Below are 22,919 nucleotides of genomic sequence, written 5' to 3'. Positions count from 1 at the left end.
TTGTTTTCCATACTTTCCTAGCTAGTGTTCCAGTGATCAGATTTTGCTGATCCCTGGGCTTTGTCTTGGTTCCTGTACTTCTCCATTTTCCTTGTTTGGTCAGGGAGAAGTTTCTTTACTCACCAGTGAGAGTGGGGAGTACTGAGCTGCCTGTTTGTCCTCAGAGGAGTGGTTTAAGGCAGTAACTTGTAGTTTATTGGCCATTTTGGGTCATTTCCTGTCTTTTCCAGCCCCCTGCTATAAAGCACTCTTTGGCGGGCTTTTTCAGCTGTAGAGAACTCAGCACAGCTCCTCTTGGTGTCCAGCAGAGTTCCTGGAGCAGCAGAGACCAGAAAAGACAAACTTTCCAGATTTTAAGTATTCTTCTTGGCTTTTTCGACCTTTTGTGACTTTCGACCACTGTTTCTGCTTATTTTATCAAAGTATTACCTGTTTTTACAAGCTCAAACTGTTTACTGCACTTGCTAGTTTAAGTTTTGCTTAAAAGTTAAACTACAGGCTAATACACTCAAGTGTACTAGCTTTTGATAGCATTTAGTCGAAAAGTACAGCATTTATTGTGTTTTCTGTCTATCTGTGTAAAAAAACTTGAAAAAAACAAAACAAAAATATCCTTGTTTTCCATACTTTCCTAGCTAGTGTTCCAGTGATCAGATTTTGCTGATCCTGGGCTTTGTCTTGGTTCCTGTACTTCTCCATTTTCCTTGTTTGGTCAGGCGGAAGTTTCTTTACTCACCAGTGAGAGTGTGGAGTACTAAGCTGCCTGTTTGTCCTCAGAGGAGTGGTTTAAGTCAGTAACTTGTCGTTCATTGGCCATTTTGGGTCATTTCCTGCCTTTTCCAGCCCCCTGCTATAAAGCACGCTTTAGCGCGGAGTTGCCACAGGAGCACGTTAAACTATTCGGGCTACCTAAAGTCCACTCTTCATTTTTTCCCTTAGAACAGCTCTTCCTAAGCTGTACTGTTAATCTAACCACCCTATTCTATACCTAATAAGTTTAGATCTACTTGATTCCTAAGTGACTATTCTCTATCCGGATAGCCTAGCACTTGCTCCCAAAGTACTCTTTACTCTGATATAGCACATTTTATTATACATGGCACCCTACCAGCCTAATACCCCTTTTCAATCATCCACATCTCTCGAAGTCTTTTCAAACCCATCTACACAATGTTTTTAACTTTTCCTTCTAGCATGTCGCGGGGTCAGTTGCTAGTGTCCTCTCCTGCTCAGCTGATGAATCTGGGAATATTGAGGCAATGTTACAATTGCCTCATGTACACAGACAACCCTCTCCTTCTCCCACAAAACACAAACACATGCGAGAGATGCAACTATATAGCCAAACTGGAGGCTGAGCTCTCTCAACATAGGACTGGCAAGATCAGACAGGAGGAGAAGGTAACCATACACACCACAAACCCAGTCTCACATAGCACTATCACAACTTCATATCATACACATAAACACAAAAACATACTTGGAGGCTCTGACCAAAAATCTACCAAAACAGCAGAGGCCACCAAAGCAGACACCCAAACAACTGCCACCACAAACCAAGACACATGCAACACATAGACCACAAAGTCAGTGTGCCAAACAGTCACAGCACTTAAGGCCAAACACAATGCCAGACAGGTGACTCCATAGTCAGACACACTGACGTCCCACTCACCAGACTGAGCAAGGAGAAGGTCAAAGTAAGCTGCCTGTCGGGCGCTAGAATCCGCCACATAACGCAAGCACTCAGGTCACTTGACAGCAGGTACAAGTATGACTCAGTCATTGTCCATGCTGGTGTGAACGACCTGAGATGCACCTCCCTGGACTACATGAAAAGAGACATAGAGCAGCTCTCTGATTATGTAGCCCAGGCAGGTATGACCCTGACCTTGAGCAGTATCCTACCTTCACCAAGAATGATGCCACAATACAGAGACAAGATGATCAGCTTTAATAATTGGCTTAATCTCTGGTGTCATTCAAAGGGGATCCAATGTCTGTCTGCCTGGGATGACATGCTGGACAAGCCACGCTGCTTCGCAAGGGACGGCTTGCACCTGTCACCCTGGGCTTCGGATATTGGCAAAGGCTCTTGCCACCCCATAGTGCCTTTTAGGCAAGGCTCAAATTCTAAACCTACCACCCTAGAACAAAACAAAGGAAAAAAACTAAGGGTAATGCTGCTCAATGCCAGAAGTCTCAACCTCAAGATGCATGCACTCGAAGGCCTTCTCAGTATGGAGAACATCGATGTCTGTGCTGTGACTGAAACCTGGTTCAAGGCTCCTGAGAGCACCCCGGCACTATCAGGTATTACCTCTCATCATGCGTTCCGGCCCCAAAATCCGGACAACACCAAGAAAGGAGGAGGGGGTGTCCATATTCAAAGACACCCTCACCTCCAGGTTGGTGGCAACGCACGATGCATCAGAGACCATCCAGGTGCAATTAACAGTAGGCAAGACTGCTCTGCAATTTGTAGCATGTTACAGGCCACCCTCTCAAACTCAGGAACCTCACACAGCTTTCCTGAAAACTCTGGAGGGGATAAATGTAACCCCAAACACCAACATACTAGGTGATTTCAACTATCCGAATATAGACTGGGATCACTACTCAAGCCCCAACACTCTAGCCCAAAGGTTCCTAGAGTTCATAAACTCAAATGCCATGGAACAACTAGTCACCATACCCACAAGAGGCGAAAACATACTAGATCTCATCATCACGAACATGGGGTCACAATGTTCAACACCGGAGGTATACCCCTCATTGGTGAGGTCAGATCATAAACTAATCTCACTGGAAGTCCACATCCCGCCCCCCCCCCAGATAAAAAAGACCACAGTGAAGAACTTCTCTAAAGCCGACTTCACACTTCTTAGGACTGGTGTGGTCTCTTTCAAGGCCCCCGAACCAGTGGAAACCATCACTAAAGCCACAATCGCATACAAATGCCTTCTACCAGCACCTCCAGGACTGCATGGATCAGGCAATCCCAAACAAAACAAAGACTCTTTGTACCATAGGCAAGCGTCCAGTCTGGTGGACCCCAGCCATAAACAAGCTCTACAACAAAAGGAGAAATCTACTACAAGATAGAGCAAAATCCCTAAAAGGGAAGACACCCTTGATCATTATAAGTAAAAAACTAAGAGCTCTCATAAAATCATCCAAGGCAAATTTTGAAAGAAAAATCGCCAAGGACTCAAAAGACAATCACAAGGCCTTTTTTAGTTATGTTAGAAACCTGGGAGGAAACTCCCAGATATGCTCAGAACTAGTTCAAAATGATGTAAAGATCACTGAACCTACAGACATTGCCAACATACTGGCTGACAGGTTCAGTGCAAATTCTCCCCCAAAAGGAGAAATCTATACCAGAGGATTGTAGCCTCCCAAACATCTCAAATGCTCAGGTGAGAACAGCTCTCTCCAAGGTGAAAAACACAGCATCCATGGGACCAGATGGTGTCCCAGGTTGTGTGCTCCATGAACTCATTGAGGAATTAAACCCGCAATTAGGGCAGCTGTTTAATCTTAGCCTCACCTCAGGATACGTACCCAAGGAGTGGCGTACGGCAACTGTGGTCCCACTACATAAAGGCGGTGCCTCCACCGACCCTGGAAACTACCGTCCCATCAGCTTGACAAGCCTGGTCTGCAAAGCTATGGAGAGGATCATAATGGAACTCATAAATAAAGACATAGGGGACCTGCAGACATTGGATCAAACCCAATTTGGCTTTGTCAAGGGCAGATCATGCCTCTTAAACTTGGGTGACTTTTTCGGAACAGTCACCAAGGCCATTGATGAGGGAAAGGCAGTCCACACAGCCTACCTTGACCTGGCAAAGGCATTCGACACAATACCCCCCTCGGGCATCATAGAAAAACTCACCAGCTTAAATGTAAACGCATACGTCACAAGATGGGTTGCAAACTGGCTAAGTGACAGAACCCACAGGGTCAGAGTTGCTGGCGCCATGTCTGATTTCAAGCCTGTCACAAGCGGTGTCCCACAGGGCTCGGTCCTGGGCCCACTCTTGTTCGGCATCTACTTTTCAGAAGTACAGGCAAGCACAGGAGGATTATGGCTGACAAAGTTTGCAGATGACTGCAAACTGGGCGCCATAGTTGAAAATACATCAGACACAGATATCCTTCAGAAGGGTCTCATAGAAACAGATAACTGGTGCCAAAGCCATGGCCTAAAGTTAAACGCTAAAAAATGCATAGTCATACCCTTTGGGAAAAACAAGGTTACCCCCAGCTACCATATAAGTGGCAATCCACTAAGCACAGAAGAGGTTATCAGGGATCTGGGGACCCAGGTTGACAGTAACCTTTCATTTGACACCCACGTTGCCAAAGTAGTTAGGAAGACCTTCTACATTGCCCACCTGATCATGAAGGGATTCACATCTAGGCCAAGTGAGGTCATCATTCCCCTGTACTCATCACTCATCAGACCGATGATTGAGTATAACGCCCCATTTGGAATGTATCTGACCCGACACCTGCAGCAATTGGAAAGGCCCCAAAAGTTCCTCACCAAAAGGATAAAGGGTCTCAAAAATATGTCCTATGCTGCCCGACTGAAGGAGCTCCAGCTCTACTCAGTCGCTTATCGCCTGCTCAGAGGTGACCTGTGCCTGACTTACAAGGCCATGTCCAACCCGGAATTAATGAACATGCTTCACCTCAAAAAATCTAAATCCATCCGATCTACAAGAGCACAAGATTTGAACCTTGACACGGTCATAAATAGGACGTGCTGGAGGGACAGATTCATCACCCAGAGACTCCCTATGCTATGTAACAAAATCCCGGTACATGTGAGGCAGAGCACCTCGCTGGCTTTGTTCAAGAGAAATCTTGACCAATGGATGGGTGATCGCAGGTATACCCCAGGGATCACCTCAGTGTCACTGCTTGACAGAGGCACAGCTAAATAATGGGCATAGTATCCTTCAAACTAAAGGGGTGGCGAAAGTCACAAAACTCTGAGCTAGGCTTATAAATGCCCTAGGGCAGATAGCCTAGTATGAACCTATGAACCTATGAACCTATAATAAATAAATAATGTGGGGGGTTCACAACTTTATTACACTGACACCTCACATTTGGACTTGTACTTTTATTTTATTTTTATTGGACTGCTATCTTTACTGTAATCTAGTTCATGGAGGTTTTCTCCCTGGGCCTCCACTGAAAAATTGGCTCTCTGGGCCCAGTGGACTTCCCCCGGTAATCAAACTGGAAATAAATAAATAAATATTATGCATAGCCCAAAAAAAAATCAGTGCTAGACAAAGCTAACAAGCTGATGAAGCACATGACAATTGTTTTGTAGCAGAGAGTGATAATCAAAAGGATGAAAAACATGACATAGTATGATCAGGAATAGCATGTGTATTAGAGCATAGCTGCATGGTCTCAAGTACATTTATTATTTATTTATGCAGTTACTGACACTTATAGAATATAATGTTGTATAATCTCAGTTATCCAGTCAAAAGACAGACGGACCCTCATGTTTAATATCCCCCTATAACAAAATGAGAACGTAACCCTTGTATTGAAAAGAGAAGTTTTGATCTAGACATAATGACAGGTAGTACAGTATTATGAAATAGTTATATTGCAGCACGGTGGTGTAGCGGTTAGTGTTGCCTCACAGCAAGAGGTTCTCCCGTTTGATTCTCGGCTGGGGCGCCTTCTGTGTGGAGTCTGCATGTCCTCCCCATGGTTGAGTGACATATAAAGACATGCAGGTAGGTGCGTGCATGAATGGGGGTCCTTCCTTGAAGGTTGGGCATCAGGCTGGCAACTTGGCACCATAAAATTCTACTGCCAATCATTAGCGGACTGGAGTTCCACTGTGGCGACCCCTAACCGGGAAAAGCCAAAATACATTGCTTTTGCTATATTGCAGCACTGACCAGCATTATTTTAGAGAACAGATTTCCAGTGTGTGGTTCGTATCTTCAGTAATGTCAGTAATACAGGGTTATCACATGTCCCACTTTATGCAGGACAGCAACTGCACGGGCAGTTGTGTCCTGTGAAAAAACATCAAAAATGTCAAATATCAGAATCAGAAATACTTTACTTATCCCACAAGAATTTGCTGAGAATGAGAATTTTAGGGCAGAAATGTTTCTACATTTCCTTCAATACATGCATAAATCCATTATCGTGTCTTTGTAACACGTAAATATTATATGAAACAGCATAAATAAATCAAATTCTAAAAAAAAAAAAAAAAATGAGCTTTTATTTTAGCAGTAAACTGAAGTCCAGTCCTTTGCACTGGTTGTAGGTGTGGTTTCTCCTACAAAATTTCACATTTTCATACAAAAATCCCACTTTGGCAACAGGAGATGTGGCAGCCCTACAATGACACTTTATATAATTGTGCAAAAGTAGTATATGAAGTCATGACACAGCACACATACAAGGAAATTTATCTATCTTCTGTTGATTTGCCATGAAAAGCAAGGTATTAGAGTATGAGGTAGTGAAGAGGGTAGAATACTACTCGTGTCACTGCTCTGACATTGCCTTCTTGTGAGTAACTTGGAACAGCAACAACAGTTGGAAAAGTGTCACCTAAGGATTGTCAGACAGGGAATTAGCCATTCAGGTAATACAGACAGAATGATGACAAAAGAAAACACACTATCATTTCAGTTACTTGTCTACAGATAACAGTGGAATAAAGTACAGATGCATACAGTTGTAAGGTAGAAAGAGAAATAAAACTGCTTAAGAGCATATCATACAGTGCAACCAATAAATCACGAACATGTAGCATGTAGTATGTATAGCAGGAAATGCATGAGAGCAGCACAAAATAAAATATGAAATTAAAGGAATGGATGAGTGTGACTCCTACCTCTCAACTGTCTAGATTTTTGCAGAATGCTCAAATTTTCATCTGATGTTTCTGGTCTGTTCTTCATAAAATTTGCAGTTTTCCTCCAAATCAATGAAGATCAAAGTCACTAAATAATGACATATATTTGAGCTCAGACTTCTTATCCTTCAGAAAATGCACGATAACACAACTTGTGTTATTCTAGCAGCTTTCTGAGTTTATATGAGCAATGTATACTATAAAACAAAAGGAAGTGAAGACTTTATACTCGTGTGAACCCTTTAGAATACATATGCATTTTTACAGAGCAATTAGCAGGTAAGAAAACCATCACACTTGGCTAGTATTCAGAGATCAATTTAAACATAAAAAAGAAACAACTGTTTCTACTACTGTTTGAAACTTGCATCTTTTAGATACGTTCTACAGAAGCTAGGGCATTTGTGTCATAAAATCGTAGTTAGCTAGCATTTTGAATTCAGCACAAAATAAAATATGAAATGAAATTAACTGAAAACTCTGTTTACCAATGTTTTAACTTTGCACTGCTCAGATGCTTTCCTGCAGGGTATTAGCAAGTCAGATCATAACATTCCTGAAAATCTAGTTTCTCTGAGGATAAAAAGGACAGTTGAAACTAATGAATGACTGAGGGCTGTTGTGAGTACAACTGCAATTTGAGAAGGAATCTGCCTAACACCTCTGAAGGTTCCTGTAAGCACCCTCCCCCAACCCCTGCAGGCAAAGTTGGGACATGCCCAGAAAGCCAGACTGAAAATGTAAACAAAGATCAGAATCAAAACAAAAAATCCCTGGGATTGTCCCTTTAATATAACACCTCATCCAAAAGACACCACCTCTGCAATGAAGCATTAATTCCTTATGTAGCAATGAAGTGTCACTGCTAGAAAATTAATCCAAAGCATTATGTGTAGGAAAAGAACTCACAGTCTTCTGATCTTCCAACACGAAAGAGAAGTGTGCTACATACTGAGCCACTGATGCTTGATAATACTCACTGTGGTAGGGGGGACGGGGACAGAAAAAAAAAGAAAATAAAAAGAAAATCAGTTGCATTATAGGAAAGGAAAGCAAATTCTACCTTGGTATCAATCAGCTGATCCTGAATTAGAGATGGGAGAAGTACTACGTTAAGACAAAATAAAAAACTCTAGGGAATACCAAATCACATTTCACTGAACAGGCAGAAAATGGTATAATGGCCTCCACAGAAGTCAAAGGGATGTATAGACGCTCTTCTTATTTACTGCAATCAAAGAAAATTTAGTCATTAAAACACATTACAAAAAAATATATATAAATACCTGAAGTCATGGGAAGCTACTGGATAGCCATATTTCAATGCTGCTAAAATGTTATGATAAAAGCTGCATTTTAACTGCTAAGGCTGTGCTGAGAGTTCCCATCTTGTGACTTAAACAGCAAACATAAACATACACTCAGAGAAATTAAAATATTTCCATGCTGTACCTTTGTTTTGACATAGGTGGAGAGCAGCTGACAGGCCTTTATTTACTATCGGCTCTTCATCCAGAATTGTAGTGGAGGAAGTGGCAAACTGCAAAGGATAAAAGTAATTTTAGAAGAAATGGCATTTACACAGCACCCCAGTTATGAATGCTTGCTTTCGCATACACCATCCAACAACAAAACTAATTTGTTGTTAGGAACCACAAGAATTGCTTTACATAACATAACAAAATGGGATGACCAAAATGAAAAACAAAACTGTGTTCATTCCTTCCACAATGACTCAGAAATCTATTACAGAGAAAAAAAAAAACCACTGCAACATTTTAATCGCAGTTTAAGACCTGCCTCACATATGAGCACAACGTCTGTGCGTTTACTATTACTTTTTTTTTTTTTAACACCATTATTCTTAAACCAACTTAGCTTCTGGCCTGATGCCATAAACCATAGCGCCAAACTGGCCAAAAGCAACAGTACATGGCAGGTGGTGCAACTGACAGCATTTAACTCTAGGAAAGCAGAATGGGACACAGTTTTACTTACATAGTTTTGTTAAAGGAAGCAAAGGCATCCAAGTATTTAAGAAATACTGAAAAATCACATTTGTGCCTGCTTCACCCTACTAAAGTTACCCATTCTGGCTTCATCTTCAACCTCTGCCAGAAATCATTCCCAGATAAAAAAACTTTTTAACCACTCCCTGTGACAAAGTAGCCCTGTACCTATCCAAATAACTTCTCCCCAGCCAGCCTTACAATGAATGACTCATGTCAATTTCCAGTCAAGTTCTCAGACCAAGGAACCTAATGATGAACACAGAAATACAGTCTATGACCTTTGAGGTAATTCAAGAAGTCACAACTTGTAGAATTACATCTCCCAAAACCCAGCATATAAAGCAGCAGGACTTGATCTATCTTGCTCATGGCTATACTAGATGCCACCTTGCAGCTGTCTCTACAACACACAGATGTAGGCAAAGTTTCATCTTCCTCATTTCCTTCTTGTCAGAAATGGAGTACAGCACTGTATGGAAGGAAGGCAGCAGCCACAGAAGGAAATTACAGGTTAACCTGTTCCCTGACAGAAAATAAAAAGACAAAGAACTATTGCATGTCCTGGATAGTCTATGGTACAGCAGTTAGTAATTTGCAAAAGAAATACAAAAAGGGAATATATACTGACACACTCCTGAAAAGGCTGAAAAGCTTCAATTATAGCAAGTTCTTGTGCAATCACTCCCTTTTCCATGATAATCTCTGTTAACAGACCTGTGAACCAAGTCCCAATTAAAAGCATACAATGAATGGCTACATATAAACAATGCCAAAAGCCCATTCTGAAGACATGATGAGCCACAAAATACTATTCTCTGCCCCAGCTTAAATACAGAGGCGTTACAAATGTAAAAAGCAAAAAGCTATGCAGCACAGTGAAACTACTGCTAGTACAGGACCATGAACCAATTACTGACTGTAATGCCTAACTGAAGTATTATTAGTACTCTGGATGGCAGAATCCAGGCACATCTTTTTATCCAATGCCTAATGTGGACACAGTCGCTCCTCGCATGGAATGGGTTTTGACATGGAGAAGTCTCACGTTATGACGAACAGAAAAAAGACATCAAAAATCACTATGGACAAACCACAATGTCCAGAACTAGAAGTGACTGCAGATCTTGTGATACGCTGTGAAATATTAAGAACTGACAGTCCACATATTGAAAGCTACAAATAATGTGGTAGTGATGATAACACAAGTAATTAAAAACGACAGAGATAACAGAAACAAAGAACAAGTAAAAGGTGAAGTGCGGTCTGTGTTGGGTACTCTAGGGCCAGCTGTTAAAAATAAGTGAGAAAATGCAACACTAACTGTAGAAAAAAGGACAAAGGAAGTATTTATTATGACAATAATCCACCATAGTGATTGCATTGTCCCAGACAAACATGCAAGTAATTAACACATCAGAACATGCAAAAAGAAGATAGTTCTAATGATCCTTGGGGCAGGTAATGAAAAGAACCTTCAAATGCACCTTACAACCAACACTACTGTAACCATATAAACAATGAAGTAATTCTGGGTACAAAAGTACTCAGGAGAACTTTCCTGCCAAACATCAAAGATGAAAACAATGCTATTATCTTGAATTTTAAAGCATTCCCTGACTCAGGAATTTTTTTTTCCACAATGACAAAAAAATGAAATATCTTGAAGTTAAATCTGAAAAAGTTTACCATTTAGGAATGGATTTTTTTCAAGAACGTGAGCTAAAAGAATCAAAAACCTGTCCAAATACTCATTTTTTTTTTGGCAAAATATAAAATATTTAGCAGATGTGAATACATCCAAATAGTGCTTTCCATAAACTGGTCCACAAAGGAAAATAAAACGGGCAAATAACTTGGATACATACCACCTAATTAAGAAGGGTTACGTGCCTCTTATAAAATTTGTTGTTCGAAGTCCTAATTAATTTTAGAGTACCAACAAATAATACCTGGGAATTCAGCAAGCGAAACATTCTTTGAGGAAGGGATTAGTACCTATATAATTATACAGCACAAACAACAATGACACTGTCCAAATGCAGACAAATGACAGCAACAACAGATCCTACCTCTTTCTCAGCCCTACTGTGGCTGGTGAAGCAGATCACAAAAAGAGAAAAGGATCTACACATAGGTAAGGGGAAAATTGTGATCAAGTCTGGATGCAAAAATATCAAAAGAAAAAAAAGGAAAAGAAAATTACATCTAAAGATGGATTATCCTCTCTTCACTGCCTTTGTATAAAAAGGAATGGGAGGATTTCTGCAGCATCTTATCAACAAAGAGGCTTTAATAACCTGCTAGCATTTCTTAAGAAAATGGCATGAATTGTAAGGCAGAAACTATTTCATATCTGGTTGTAAACACTAAAAAAGCATGCACCTACATTCCACACCATCTGAATTTCTGTGTCTGAATTTGCTAAGGATTTAGAGACCAACTGCTGCAGGGTGCACAACAGTCTAGGTAGATTAGTTAGGGACACATTTAAAGGTGTGAGAAATGTTAATGAGGTAGCTGGCAAGAAGCAGCATGGTATGTGGTAAACACTTCTCTGACTGGTCATTCAGACTAACATTTCTTCTAGACTTTTCAGTCAGAATGTAGACTCTATGAAAGTTAGACCATGTCATCTGTGACTCCTACTCGCCATCATGACAAAGTCCCATGCATCACATAGTATCAGGGTGTAGAAATGGTTCTGCAGGAGTGAAGAAATATATCTATAAAGACTTTGAAAATAGAGAAGTAAAATTTACAGTGGGAAATGCCAACTACAGCCAATAAGGGGTTATTTTACTATAGAAAAACTTAGCAAAAAGCAGGAAATATGAGCTTTGGAAATTTGATTTTCTGCTCTCTGCAAGTGGCTTAGCCAATAAGCCTGATTAAAGGTGGTAAGTACCACATTCCTACACAGCGTTGCCACCTTTCGCACTGCTGAAAACAGGACTAAAGCCACACCCCCTGTACTAACTATGACTCTGCACAATTCAATTCCATTCTCCTCTGTGTTCACGCCCATTTTATGACATAAAGGTATACTTCATCAGGGGAGAATCTCTCTTTTATTCTATTTATTTATTTTTGCATAACCTCAGACCTGTTCATATTGCACAATTTATTTCTTTTTTTGGAAAATTTTGGACTCCAGAAAATCAGACGAGTTGCATTTTTTTTTTTTTTTTTTTTTTTTTTTTTTTTTACAAACTCTGACATTCTGTTCATGATGCTAAACAGAATAGTAGCATTTGTACAGTAGTTTCTGGACTACTGGGCATCATTCCAATTTCTGGATAGTCCAGAAAATACCAAACAGGTGGAAAGCCTATTCCTAGCTGTCACAGGGGAATAAGCCTTGAAGGTATTTAAATTCTTCTTTTATTAAAAAAGTAAAATGTAAAACTAAAGTAGTAACCGAAGTTGTCATTACAGTGACCCTGGAAAGAACTTAACATTTATTTGCTAGTTAACTATTTTATAGGTGCTTTGCGTCTTACAGACAATAGAAAAGCCCATTTTATTGAGAAGAAGAACAGAGCTAAAGACTATGAATATAAGCTGTATTCTTTATTAAGATATAGAAAAGTTTGTGGTACAATAAATTATGACATGCAAATACATGCTTTTAAGTGGACATATAAGGCCTGAATTTACCAAAAGCTATACCAAAGCAGATAACATTTATACTACACAGTTAACATAATTAACTGAGGAAAAGGATGTGTACAAGATAAAATGCAAGTGAAACAAAAAATTAAAAAATAAGAACATAAGGATATGCTGCAAAATTAACAGATATGAAAAGAGGTATGTGACAATGCAGTGCATCAAAAAATGGAGGAAAGAGAAAATACCGTGCAAGAGCAATTCAACCTGGGTGTGGTCATTAGCATACAGGAAACACTATATTGCATTTAATAAATCTTACAGAATCTGTGGCAGAAAAAGACATTTTGCAAATATGAGTACATGGAAATACAAGTGTGTTTTAAAGAATTTCCATACTGTGAAAAAGAAACATGAAAATAAATTGTTAGTGTTAAGTGAAAAAGTAGAACAGTGAAGAAGGAAATGCCTTAAAAGTATGTTCATAGGTAGGCACTAGGCTATCGGCCCTGGGGCCTATACAAGCCCAGCCAAAAAGGTATCCTGGCTTTTGCCACCCAAGAAAATTATTTTCCTGTGCCACTGTTGAGCAGAACCACAGAGGTGATCCCCGGGGTGAATTTCCTATTTCCCATCCAATCATCAAGATTTTTCTTGAAGAGTGCTAATGAGGAGCTTTGTTTGATATAGATAGGTAATTTATTCCAGAGTATGGGAAGTCTCTGGGACAGGAATCTATCCCTCCGGCATGTTCTGTTTATTGTGGTGACAAGGTTTATGTCCCTAGAGCATGTAGCTCAGAGGGATTGGGATTTCTTTAAGTGGAGCATGTCCAACAGCTCTGGGTTTGACATAGCTTTGTATGTTAGGCAGAGATCATCTCTGAGTAGGCGATATGTGACAGAGTAAAGCTGGATTTTTTTGATATAGTCTGTGTAGGGCATCTGTTTGAGGCCGGTAATCCTCTTTGTGAGGTATTTCTGTGGCCTTTCCAGTTGTTGTAGATGTCTTGTGAGGTACATACCAAAAGAGGCGGCGTACTCTATAATGGGTCTAATGAGTGATGAGTAGAGGGGAACAATGACCTCTTTTTTTCTGGATGAGAAACCTTTTGTGATGAGGTGTGCCAAGGAGAAGGATTTCCTGACTACTGTGGCGATGTGATTATCAAAGGAGAGACTACTGTCCCCACCTGTGTCCCAAGGTCTCTTATCACACTTTTGGTGTTAAGTATACTACCGCCTATGTTGTAGTTCATGGGTACAAAGTTTTTACCAAAGGGGATGACAATGCACTTTTTGGCATTGAGCTTGAGGCCATGGCTTTGACACCAGGTATCTGTCTCAGTGAGGCCCTTTTGTAGGAAGTCCACATCGTTAGGAGTTTCGATTATGGCTCCTAGTTTGCAGTCATCTGCGAACTTCGTTAGCCAAAGACCTTCTGTGTTAGCCTGACTTCAGAGAAGTAGATACCAAACAGGAGAGGACCCAGGACTGAACCCTGTGGTACTCCACTTGTCACTGGTCTGAAGTTGGATTTGGAGTCTGCTACTTTCACAGTGTGGGTTCTGTCAGTGAGCCAGTTGGCAACTCATCTTGTGACATAGGGATTTATACCTAGTTTAGTGAGTTTATCTATAATTCCAGAGTGGGGGATGGTGTTGAAAGCCTTGGCAAGATCTAGATAGGCTGTGTGAACCACCTTACCCTTGTCTACGGCTTTGGTGACTGCTTCAAAGAAGTCTATCAGGTTTAGGAGACATGATCTGCCTTTTACAAACCCGAACTGGGTGGGATCCAGAGTTTGGAGATTACCAATGTCTTTGTTTATAAGATCCATGATGATACGTTCCACGGCCTTGCAGACCAGGCTCGTCAGGCTAATGGGGCGGTAGTTCCCAGGGTCCGTGGTGGCTCCCCCCTTGTGGAGTGGGATAACCATTGCTGTGCGCCATTCAGCAGGCACAAAGCCTGAGGTGAGGCTATGATTGAACATGGTACTTAGGTGGGGTGCCAGTTTGTTCTGTAGTTCGTGTAGAACGCAGCCTGGGATGTTGTCTGGTCTCATGGATGCTGTGTTCTTGGTTTTGGAGAGTGTGGTTTTTACCTGTGCAGCCGTGATTACAGGAACTTTGCATTCTTCCGGTATAGAGACGGGCTCTTTAGGGGGTGAGAGGGGGGTAAAGTTAGCACTGAACCTATCTGCCAGGATGTTGGCAATATCAGTTGAGTCTGTATATTTAGTGCCATTGTGCTGTAGCTCAGAGCAGATCTGAGTGTTGCTATTGAGATTCTTGACATAGCTATAGAATGCTTTGTGGTTGTCTTTAGAATCAGTGGCGATTTTGTTTTTGTAACTAGATTTGGAGGATTTTATCAGGGATCACAGCTTCTTACTGAGGCTGACCAGGGAGCTCCTCCACTCGTGGGATTTTACTCTCTTTTGCAAGAGTTTCTTCCTTCTGTTGTACAGTTTGTTTATGGCAGGGGACCACCAAATTGGCTTCCTTTTTTTTTGGAGGATAGTGTCTTGGTTCTGTTTGGGATAGCACGATCCATGCACTCATGTAAGTGCTTATAAAGTGCAATTGTGTAGGATTCAATAGTCGTAACTGTATTGTCCATCTACATGGATGTCATGAAGTTCACCACTTCTGTCTTAAGAAGCATGAAATTGGCTTTGGAGAAAATTTTTACCATGGTTTCCTTAATAGGGGGTGGAGGCAGGATGTGGATATCTAGAGTAATTAGCTTATGGTTGGATTGGACCAATGAGGCGTTGACTTCAGGTGTGAACACTGGTCACTCATATTGGTAATGACTAGATCTAGGATATTGTTGCCACTGGTGGGGGTGTGGATACGTTGATCCAGGGCATTGCAGTTTATGAATTCCAGAAAGCGTTGAGCGAAGGAGTTGGTATATGAGTAGTTTTCCCAGTTAATGGTGGGGTAGCTGAAATCGCCCATTATTAGGGTGTTTGATTGAATCCTAATATTTTCCAGTACATCAAGAAAAGAGGAGTGGGAATCCTGGGGCATGGTGGGTGATCTGTAGCAAGCTACAATTTGGATTGCAGTTTTGCCCACAGTTAGTTGCACTTGGATAACCTCGGCTGCATTATGCTGAGCAACTAGCCTGGAGGTGTGGATATCCTTAATGAATATGGACACACCTCCGCCTTTGGTGTTCTGGTCCAGGTTACATGGCCGAAAAGTGTGGTATGAGTTATAGCCTGGTAGTGCAGGGGTGCTCTCTGGAGCCTTGAACCAGGTCTCAGTCACTGCACAGATATCGATGTTCTCCATTTTAAGGAGTGCCTCGAGCGCGTGCATTTTGAGATTTAGACTTCTAGCACCGAGTAGCATCACCCTCAGTTTTTGCTTGTCTGTTCCTGTTATGGTGGTGAATTTGTCATTTGAACCTTGCCTAAAAAAGGCAGTATAGGGATGGCAAGAACCTTAGCCAGTATCCGGAATCCCAGGGGTGACAGGTGCAGGCCATCTCTGGCAAAGCATCGTGGTCTGTCGACCATGTCATCCCAGGCAGACAGATACTGGATCCCTTTAGAATGGCATCAGAAGCTTAGCCGATTGTTGAAGTTGATCATTTTGTCCTTGTACTGCGGCATCATTCTGGGTGATGGCAGAATACTACTCAGGGCTAGGGTCATACCTACCTGGGCTACAAGATCGGAGAGCTCTTCCATGTCTCTTTTCATGTAGTCCAGGGAGGTACGTCTCAGGTCGTTCACACCAACATGGACAATGACAGAGTCATATTTGTACTTGTTGTGGAGTGACCTGAGTGTGTGGGTTATGTGGCGGATCCCGGCACCCGACAGGCAGCTGACAGTAACCTTCTCCTTGTTTAGCCTGGTGAGTGGGACATCAGTATGCCTGACTATAGTGTCGCCTAGGACTAGTGTGTTGGGTACGTTGTTTTGCCTTATTGGCTGCGGTTGAGTGGCACACCGAGTCTGGGGGCTATGTGTCATTTGTGTTGTGTTGGTGGGTGGAGGTTGCTTGCATTTCTGCTTTGGAGGTCTCTGTTGCTTGAGCAGATTATTACTGAGAGCCTCCACGAATGTTTTTGTGTTTTTATGTGTGGATTTTGGTGGTGTAGATTTAGTGAGACTATGTGATGAGTGTGGTGTGGTGCAAGTGTTTACCCTCTCCTCTTGACTGTCAAGTTCAGTCTTGCTTGGAGACAGCTTTACCTCCAGTTTGGCTAGATAAGTGCATCTCTCACAGGTTGTAGTGTTGGGTGGTAGGAGGAGAGGGCTATCTGTGTACATGAGGCAATTTCTACATTGCCCCAAGATGCCCAAATTCATCAGACAGACAGGAGAGAACACTGGGAGCTGACCATTGGACATGCCTGAATAAAAAAACTATTTTCCTCTAGATAAGTGAGGAAAGTGAGTACAAGAGCTGTTTTTCTCTAAGCAAGTGAGGAAAGTAAGTACCAAAACAGTTTTCCTCTACGTAATGAGGAAGGCTGAGTGCTGTAGTAATTAGTAGGTTATTTAGTGCTTACAAGTTCTGAACAAGTGCTGATCACAAATAAGCAAATTCAAGTGCTAAAAGTAAGGATCTGTATCTGGACTAAACTAGTTACAGGAAAGGGGGGAAACAAGTGCAAATGTGGGCTTTTAAACCAGAAAGTTGAGAGAGATGGAAAAACTGCCCAAACGGCCAATAACTACAATTTCTGGGCCAGAACCACTCCTTATGTCGTAGATAGGTTACCTAATGCTTACCACTCCCACTGATAAGCTAGAAGGCTTCCCTCCAACACAGAAAGCTTGGGGGGGCTCAGAAGCTTACATACAGTCCTGGATACAGCAAATCTGAATCTGGACTACACTAGTTACAGGAAAGGTATTTTTTTTTAATATCTTTAGTAAATATTTAATATTTTTTATATCTTTAATATCTTTAGTAAATTATCACATTTTAAGTTCCAGCATGAGTTCATTCACATCAATAGACAATAAACCAAATTTTAACAATAGTTTCCATTATTATCCTTATGCACTGTACATGTTTTTCTTTGTAACAGGTTTCATTTAGAAAAGCCATACTTAAACTATTCAGTTCCTCCCGCCGTTTAAATATCATTACTCCTTGCTAAGGATTATTCTTGCATGCATGTTGCCACAAATGACATTTATTTCACCAACATTTTCTTATTTTACTAAAGGTAACATCTCCGGTTATTCTAGTTCCTACTTATTATTCCATTATGGTCATTAGATTTTGATGACCATTTTCTATAAATTTTTTGAGGATTTTTTTCTCCCTCCTGCATCATCTCATGTCTTGCTACCCAGTGCCTCACATCCATTGCCAGGTCCGTCAGCCCCCACCTTTACCCTCCCAAAGTATATCCAGTAGGATTGGGGCTGATGTGGAACCTAAGGGCATCCTGGATGTATACCCATTTACATCTGGGGGGGGGGTCTTATCCCCACCCTATTCCTCCTTTTGGGTGACACCTCTAGTGTGAAGCTCCAAGCCCCCAACCAGGATCGTCACAGGAAATGCTCGTGGAACTACACACCCATATGGGATGATAATGTCCACCCTTCCCTGTCATGCTGTCAGACGCCTACACCACTAATCAAACACAAGTCACTAAACCATAGTCAGGGTTTTATTCCACTGTGCTACTAGAGTGGCTAAATCTTCTATTAATTGCTTTCTTTAGTAAGGCCTTACTATATACATGTGTGTGTATATCAGATCCTATATATCCTAACTGAAAAGAATCACATCCTTAGTTACTACCATTTGATATCTGAATACTTCTGTCAAAAGTAGTCTGTAGGATTTTTTTTTGAAATCTGCCAGGTTTTTGCATTCTCCAAAAACATGTTCCATATTTCTTCTCTCTTCCTCCAAAATTGCTTTCTACATGAGGATAAACTCCATATAGTGTACATGAGGTAAAAAATACCTATACAAACACTTACATGAAACAAAAATCTTAAACCTTTTGGGCTTTGTTGCATTATTTGGGAGCTCTGAACAATTACTAAGGAACTATTCAAAGAAATATGTATTCTATTCTCTCAAGTCTTTTTAACCTTCTCTTATCGATTCTTATAGTTATCACGCAATATTTTATATGCCTTAATCATCCCATTTTAACAATATCTTCTGTTCTACACTTATAAACTCTAACATGTAGTATTTCATGTAGTACTCCTCTATCCCTTTCTCATCTGTCTATACTTTATCAGCAGATAAGGAAGGCAATCTTTAACTTGCAAACAAAGTCCCTGCTTAACCTCACTCCACTCTATAACCTTTCCCTACTGAGCTATTTGCTCCCAATATCTTGGTCCCCTTGCGGATTTCCTCCTCTAAATTCAGCCTCTTCTTGCCCAAGTTCTATGCCCCTACTTGCAGACATCCACATTGGGAAAATCTCCTTTTACTACTCATGTGCTGGCACAATTCTTAGAATATCTACTCCTTGCATACAAAAATAACATTTTGTATGGTTGTTACCATTCTCCATAAGAACCTGCATCCAAAGTCGTAATCTGCCTTTCTCTCTTGAACTCCCCCATCCCACTCCATCATCATCCTTTTTCACTTTTACGTATAATCTTCTACTTTAGTTATAATACTGAACCATGAAGTACCACCTCAAATCAGGTAACCTTAAACCATTTTGTTTGTATGGGGAAAATCATCTTATTCCAGGTAACTCTCTCCTCCTTTCCCTCTCAAATAAAAAACTTCAGCTCTTTATTAACAGTCATCCACAACTTCTCTGGTTTATAACAATACATCTGACCTGTAAAACATTTCACTTCTTAAATATTACTATCAGTATCCAGCTTATGTTTAGTTTTTTCCCATACATCAGGTGCAGCTGAATCCTTTTTAATCCACACACCTAAATCATTACTTTTATCATCTCCCTAAAATTAAGGGTACTCTTGAATCCATTCATGTTTGGGTGCATAATTTACACCTATAGCTCTTCTTTTACTGCCTTAAAATATTCTAAGACACAGAATGTCCTTTTGTGGATTTAGCCAAGTAAAAAATTAATATCTGCAAACAACACTAACATTTCTGGATTACCATACCAGCTATGTTCTTAAATTTGTGACTCCTCTTATTCTCTTTGCCAACAATTCTAAAATTTAAGCAAATAGAGGGAGAAAGAGGATATCATTGGCCGGTTCCCCTCTTCAAGCACAGCTTGTCAAAGAGAAGCACTCCTGCCTTAATTCTTGCCTTTAAACCTTCATATACCCAGCCTTATTAACCCTATTATTAACTATATTATTCTATCAGGGAACACAAATGCTTCCCACTGTCCTTTTCATAAAATCTCAGTTAACTCTAACAAATCCTTTCTGTGCATCAAGACTCACCCAACAATAATGGAGTTTTCTTACACTTCCCCTTTCCACTTGATCATCACTGTTCCATCGTACCGTGCTTCTCTTCCACACCACATTGATCCAGATGCATTTTACTTTAACAGTTTGTTTTCTCAATTTACTGAATTGCAAAACTATTTACCAGAAGTGTGTGTGTGTGTGTGTGTGGGGGGGAGTAGAAGTGTTGTGTGTGTGTGGAAGTGTGTTCAAGTGGCTTGTTCAGTGGTATTGACAGAGAAAGGATTTTTCAGAAAGTGAGGTCCAAGACTGAGGTTAGTGGAGGGGACAGGGTTAGCAAACATGAATAAAGTGGTGCACGGTGAGTTTCAGAACTTACTGCTACATGTGGGAATCAAAATTTATTTTTCAAGTGTCAGTATTTACAAGAATGGATCAAACACTTCTGATAACAGAACCCTGGTAATCTTGTCCTTCGTGGCCTCATCTGGGATTTCTCATGTAGTTTCCTCAACTATCCCTTAATAATAAATAATGTGGTTATGACAATTAACAATTCCAAAGGCCATGGTTGCAGACGTATACATCGGTTTGCCAGTTTTCTAAAGCACTGTGCTCTCCTTATCATGACAGAGTGCATAGAGCCCTTAAGCCAGCCTAGATCTCCTGGCAGCATATTTGGAGAACTCTTATGGTTGCACAACAGGGTTCTTGTACAAGTATTTAAAAACTTCCTGGACCCTGTAAAATCCATCTTTCTTCTTGGGTGCAGGGGGCTGGAAGCCCATTCACAGGACTTTTCAAAATGTCCAAAAAAACAGAGCTGTTGCTGCAGGTCTTGGGCTTCAGAGAACTCCAAGAATCAGAGCACCTGTACCTGTATTAAGCAGTCATCCAAGTATAAATGTGAACTTCTTTCAGTCTTAAATGTGAATAATACTTGGACCATGCACTTGCAAAAACCCTGGGTGCAGCAGAAAGACCAAATTGCAGAAATGTACAATGGTAGTGGGAATTCTCTACTCTGAATATCAGAAACTGCCTGTGGGGTCTGTGAATAGGGAAGTACAAGGAGGCATTCTGCATGTTGAAACTAACAAAGACAGATTTCTTCAACAACGGTGGAAGCAAGTCCTGTACAGCCAACATTACAAATGTCTGTGTTGTTACACATCTGTTTTACACTTGACAAGTCCAGGAGAGCCTCCACTGGTTCTTTTTTTTTTTCCTCTCTGGTACTAGTGTATGATCCTCATTTGCCATGTGTCTGAAAGGCTCAGTTGACAAAATCATTGTCAGCATCTCTTTTATGTTGATGTGCCATCTCCTCTGGGTTTGGTACCAGAACCCTTAGATCCTTAGCTTTACTGTGTAGACTCTGAGCTGTTGTGCCTTGAACTGGTTTGATAGGTACTCCTGAGTCTATGACTCAATGACATGTATTTCAAGCCCACAGCCTATAAATGACAATTAAGGGCTTACTTAATTTTTAACCCTCTCAAATATAAAAAGTTTTTGAATCACAAATTTAATAAGGCTTTAAATGTTAACAGATTTTTTTGCATACCTAAAATCTAAAGGGAGAGTGTTCCACACTATTTAGACAATGGTTGGCAAAATCAACTCCCACAGTTGCAGAAAACACATCACCTCAAGGGTGTAGCCAGGCATACTGTTGATAATACTATAAGGTATACTTTTCTGAGCATCAGAAACATTGGAGATTTATTAGGGCATATTATGTCTATAACCGTTTGAATTAATACCTCGAACAACATGTATCTAGCTTGCTTACAGAGAAAATTGCAAATTAAAACAATATCTCTAACTGTGTAACATTTTCAGCTGCTCAATCAAAACCTAAGTGTTGGGGGAGGGCAACAGCTTGAGAGATTTGCCCAACTTTTAAATGCCAGTGGGTTGGGGGAACAATAAGAGTTTGTGTGTACAAAATGGAATTCACGGACTATATACCCTGCATCATCCTTAGTACACTTAAACACACCAGAATTAAATCTGCCCTTAATCTATAAGCTACTGAACAGACTTCTAAATATTCTAGTCACATTTCATATACTAAGGAATCACATCTATTTGTAAGTCTCGTAAAAGTTCTTTGAACATTTACTTATTTATTTGTCATTTGTTAACCGGGTTGATCCAGCTGAGCCAGGGGACCCATTTTTAGTGCAGACCCAAGGAGAAAAGCTCCAAAACAAAATTGTATCCAACACACTTTACATAGATACATGAAAGTACAGACTAAGAAAATTAAACAAGCTAGCACTATGCAGCTAAGGTACAATAGTTGTAAAACACATAAAAACACACTAAGAAGCAGTAGTTTTATAAAGATAAACAAATGCTTGAGAAGTAAATACATCAAATAATTGGATACATATTAAAATAGTACACAAGCAGCAGTCATAAAAGGCTGTTTGACCAGAATGTAATGTCACTAAGGTTTACAGAAGATAGTAGGGAGGGTAGAGAATGTTAAATAGGATCTTGGCAAGGACAGCAGATTTGGGAGGTGAGGTAGGATTTCAGTTCCTTTTTGAAAAAAATCAGAGTTTTTGATATTATGGCTGCATCTTTTATACCCCTGGCACTCTGACGTCAGGGAAGAGGAGACAGCAACCGACGCCGGACCAGGACTTTGGAATTCAGGCCGACTGCGGGTAGCCTGCCAGCAGGATAACCCAAGTGTAATGACTGCAACAGTGAAACACAACGAACATCAGCTTAGTTGTTTTAGGGTTTAGGATGATGTGATTGTCATTCAGCCATCGTTCTATGATGAGAAAGTTTTGGATAATAGTGTGTAGATTAGAGATGTTGTCAGCAATGGAAATAAGAGTCGAATCTATCAGCATATTGTACAAGGGAGGAGTTGCTACATGAAGAGTGGAGGTTATTGGTAAAAAATACTAAAAAGAAGAGGACCAACTATAGAGCCTTGAGGGACTCCAGTCTAGATTGGTAGGGAAGGATAACATGTGTTTAGC

The 22,919-nt window shown here is 40.6% G+C and overlaps 1 protein-coding gene across 1 annotated transcript in view; it reads right to left on the bottom strand.

The window, feature by feature from the left end:
• The window catches only part of SART1 (spliceosome associated factor 1, recruiter of U4/U6.U5 tri-snRNP), a 1,154,259-nt gene that overhangs the window by 350,951 nt on the left and 780,389 nt on the right, over positions 1-22,919 (bottom strand). Inside the window, exon 15 of the mRNA XM_044073787.1 lies at positions 8,378-8,465. Coding sequence (XP_043929722.1) covers positions 8,378-8,465 — 88 coding nt within the window. The remainder of the gene's footprint in view (positions 1-8,377; positions 8,466-22,919) is intronic.

The sequence above is a fragment of the Protopterus annectens genome, chromosome 6.part0, assembly GCF_019279795.1.
Source record: "Protopterus annectens isolate FY-2018-M chromosome 6.part0, PAN1.0, whole genome shotgun sequence".
NCBI classification, from domain to species: domain Eukaryota; kingdom Metazoa; phylum Chordata; order Ceratodontiformes; family Protopteridae; genus Protopterus; species Protopterus annectens.
This window is presented reverse-complemented; position numbering and strand designations above follow the sequence as displayed.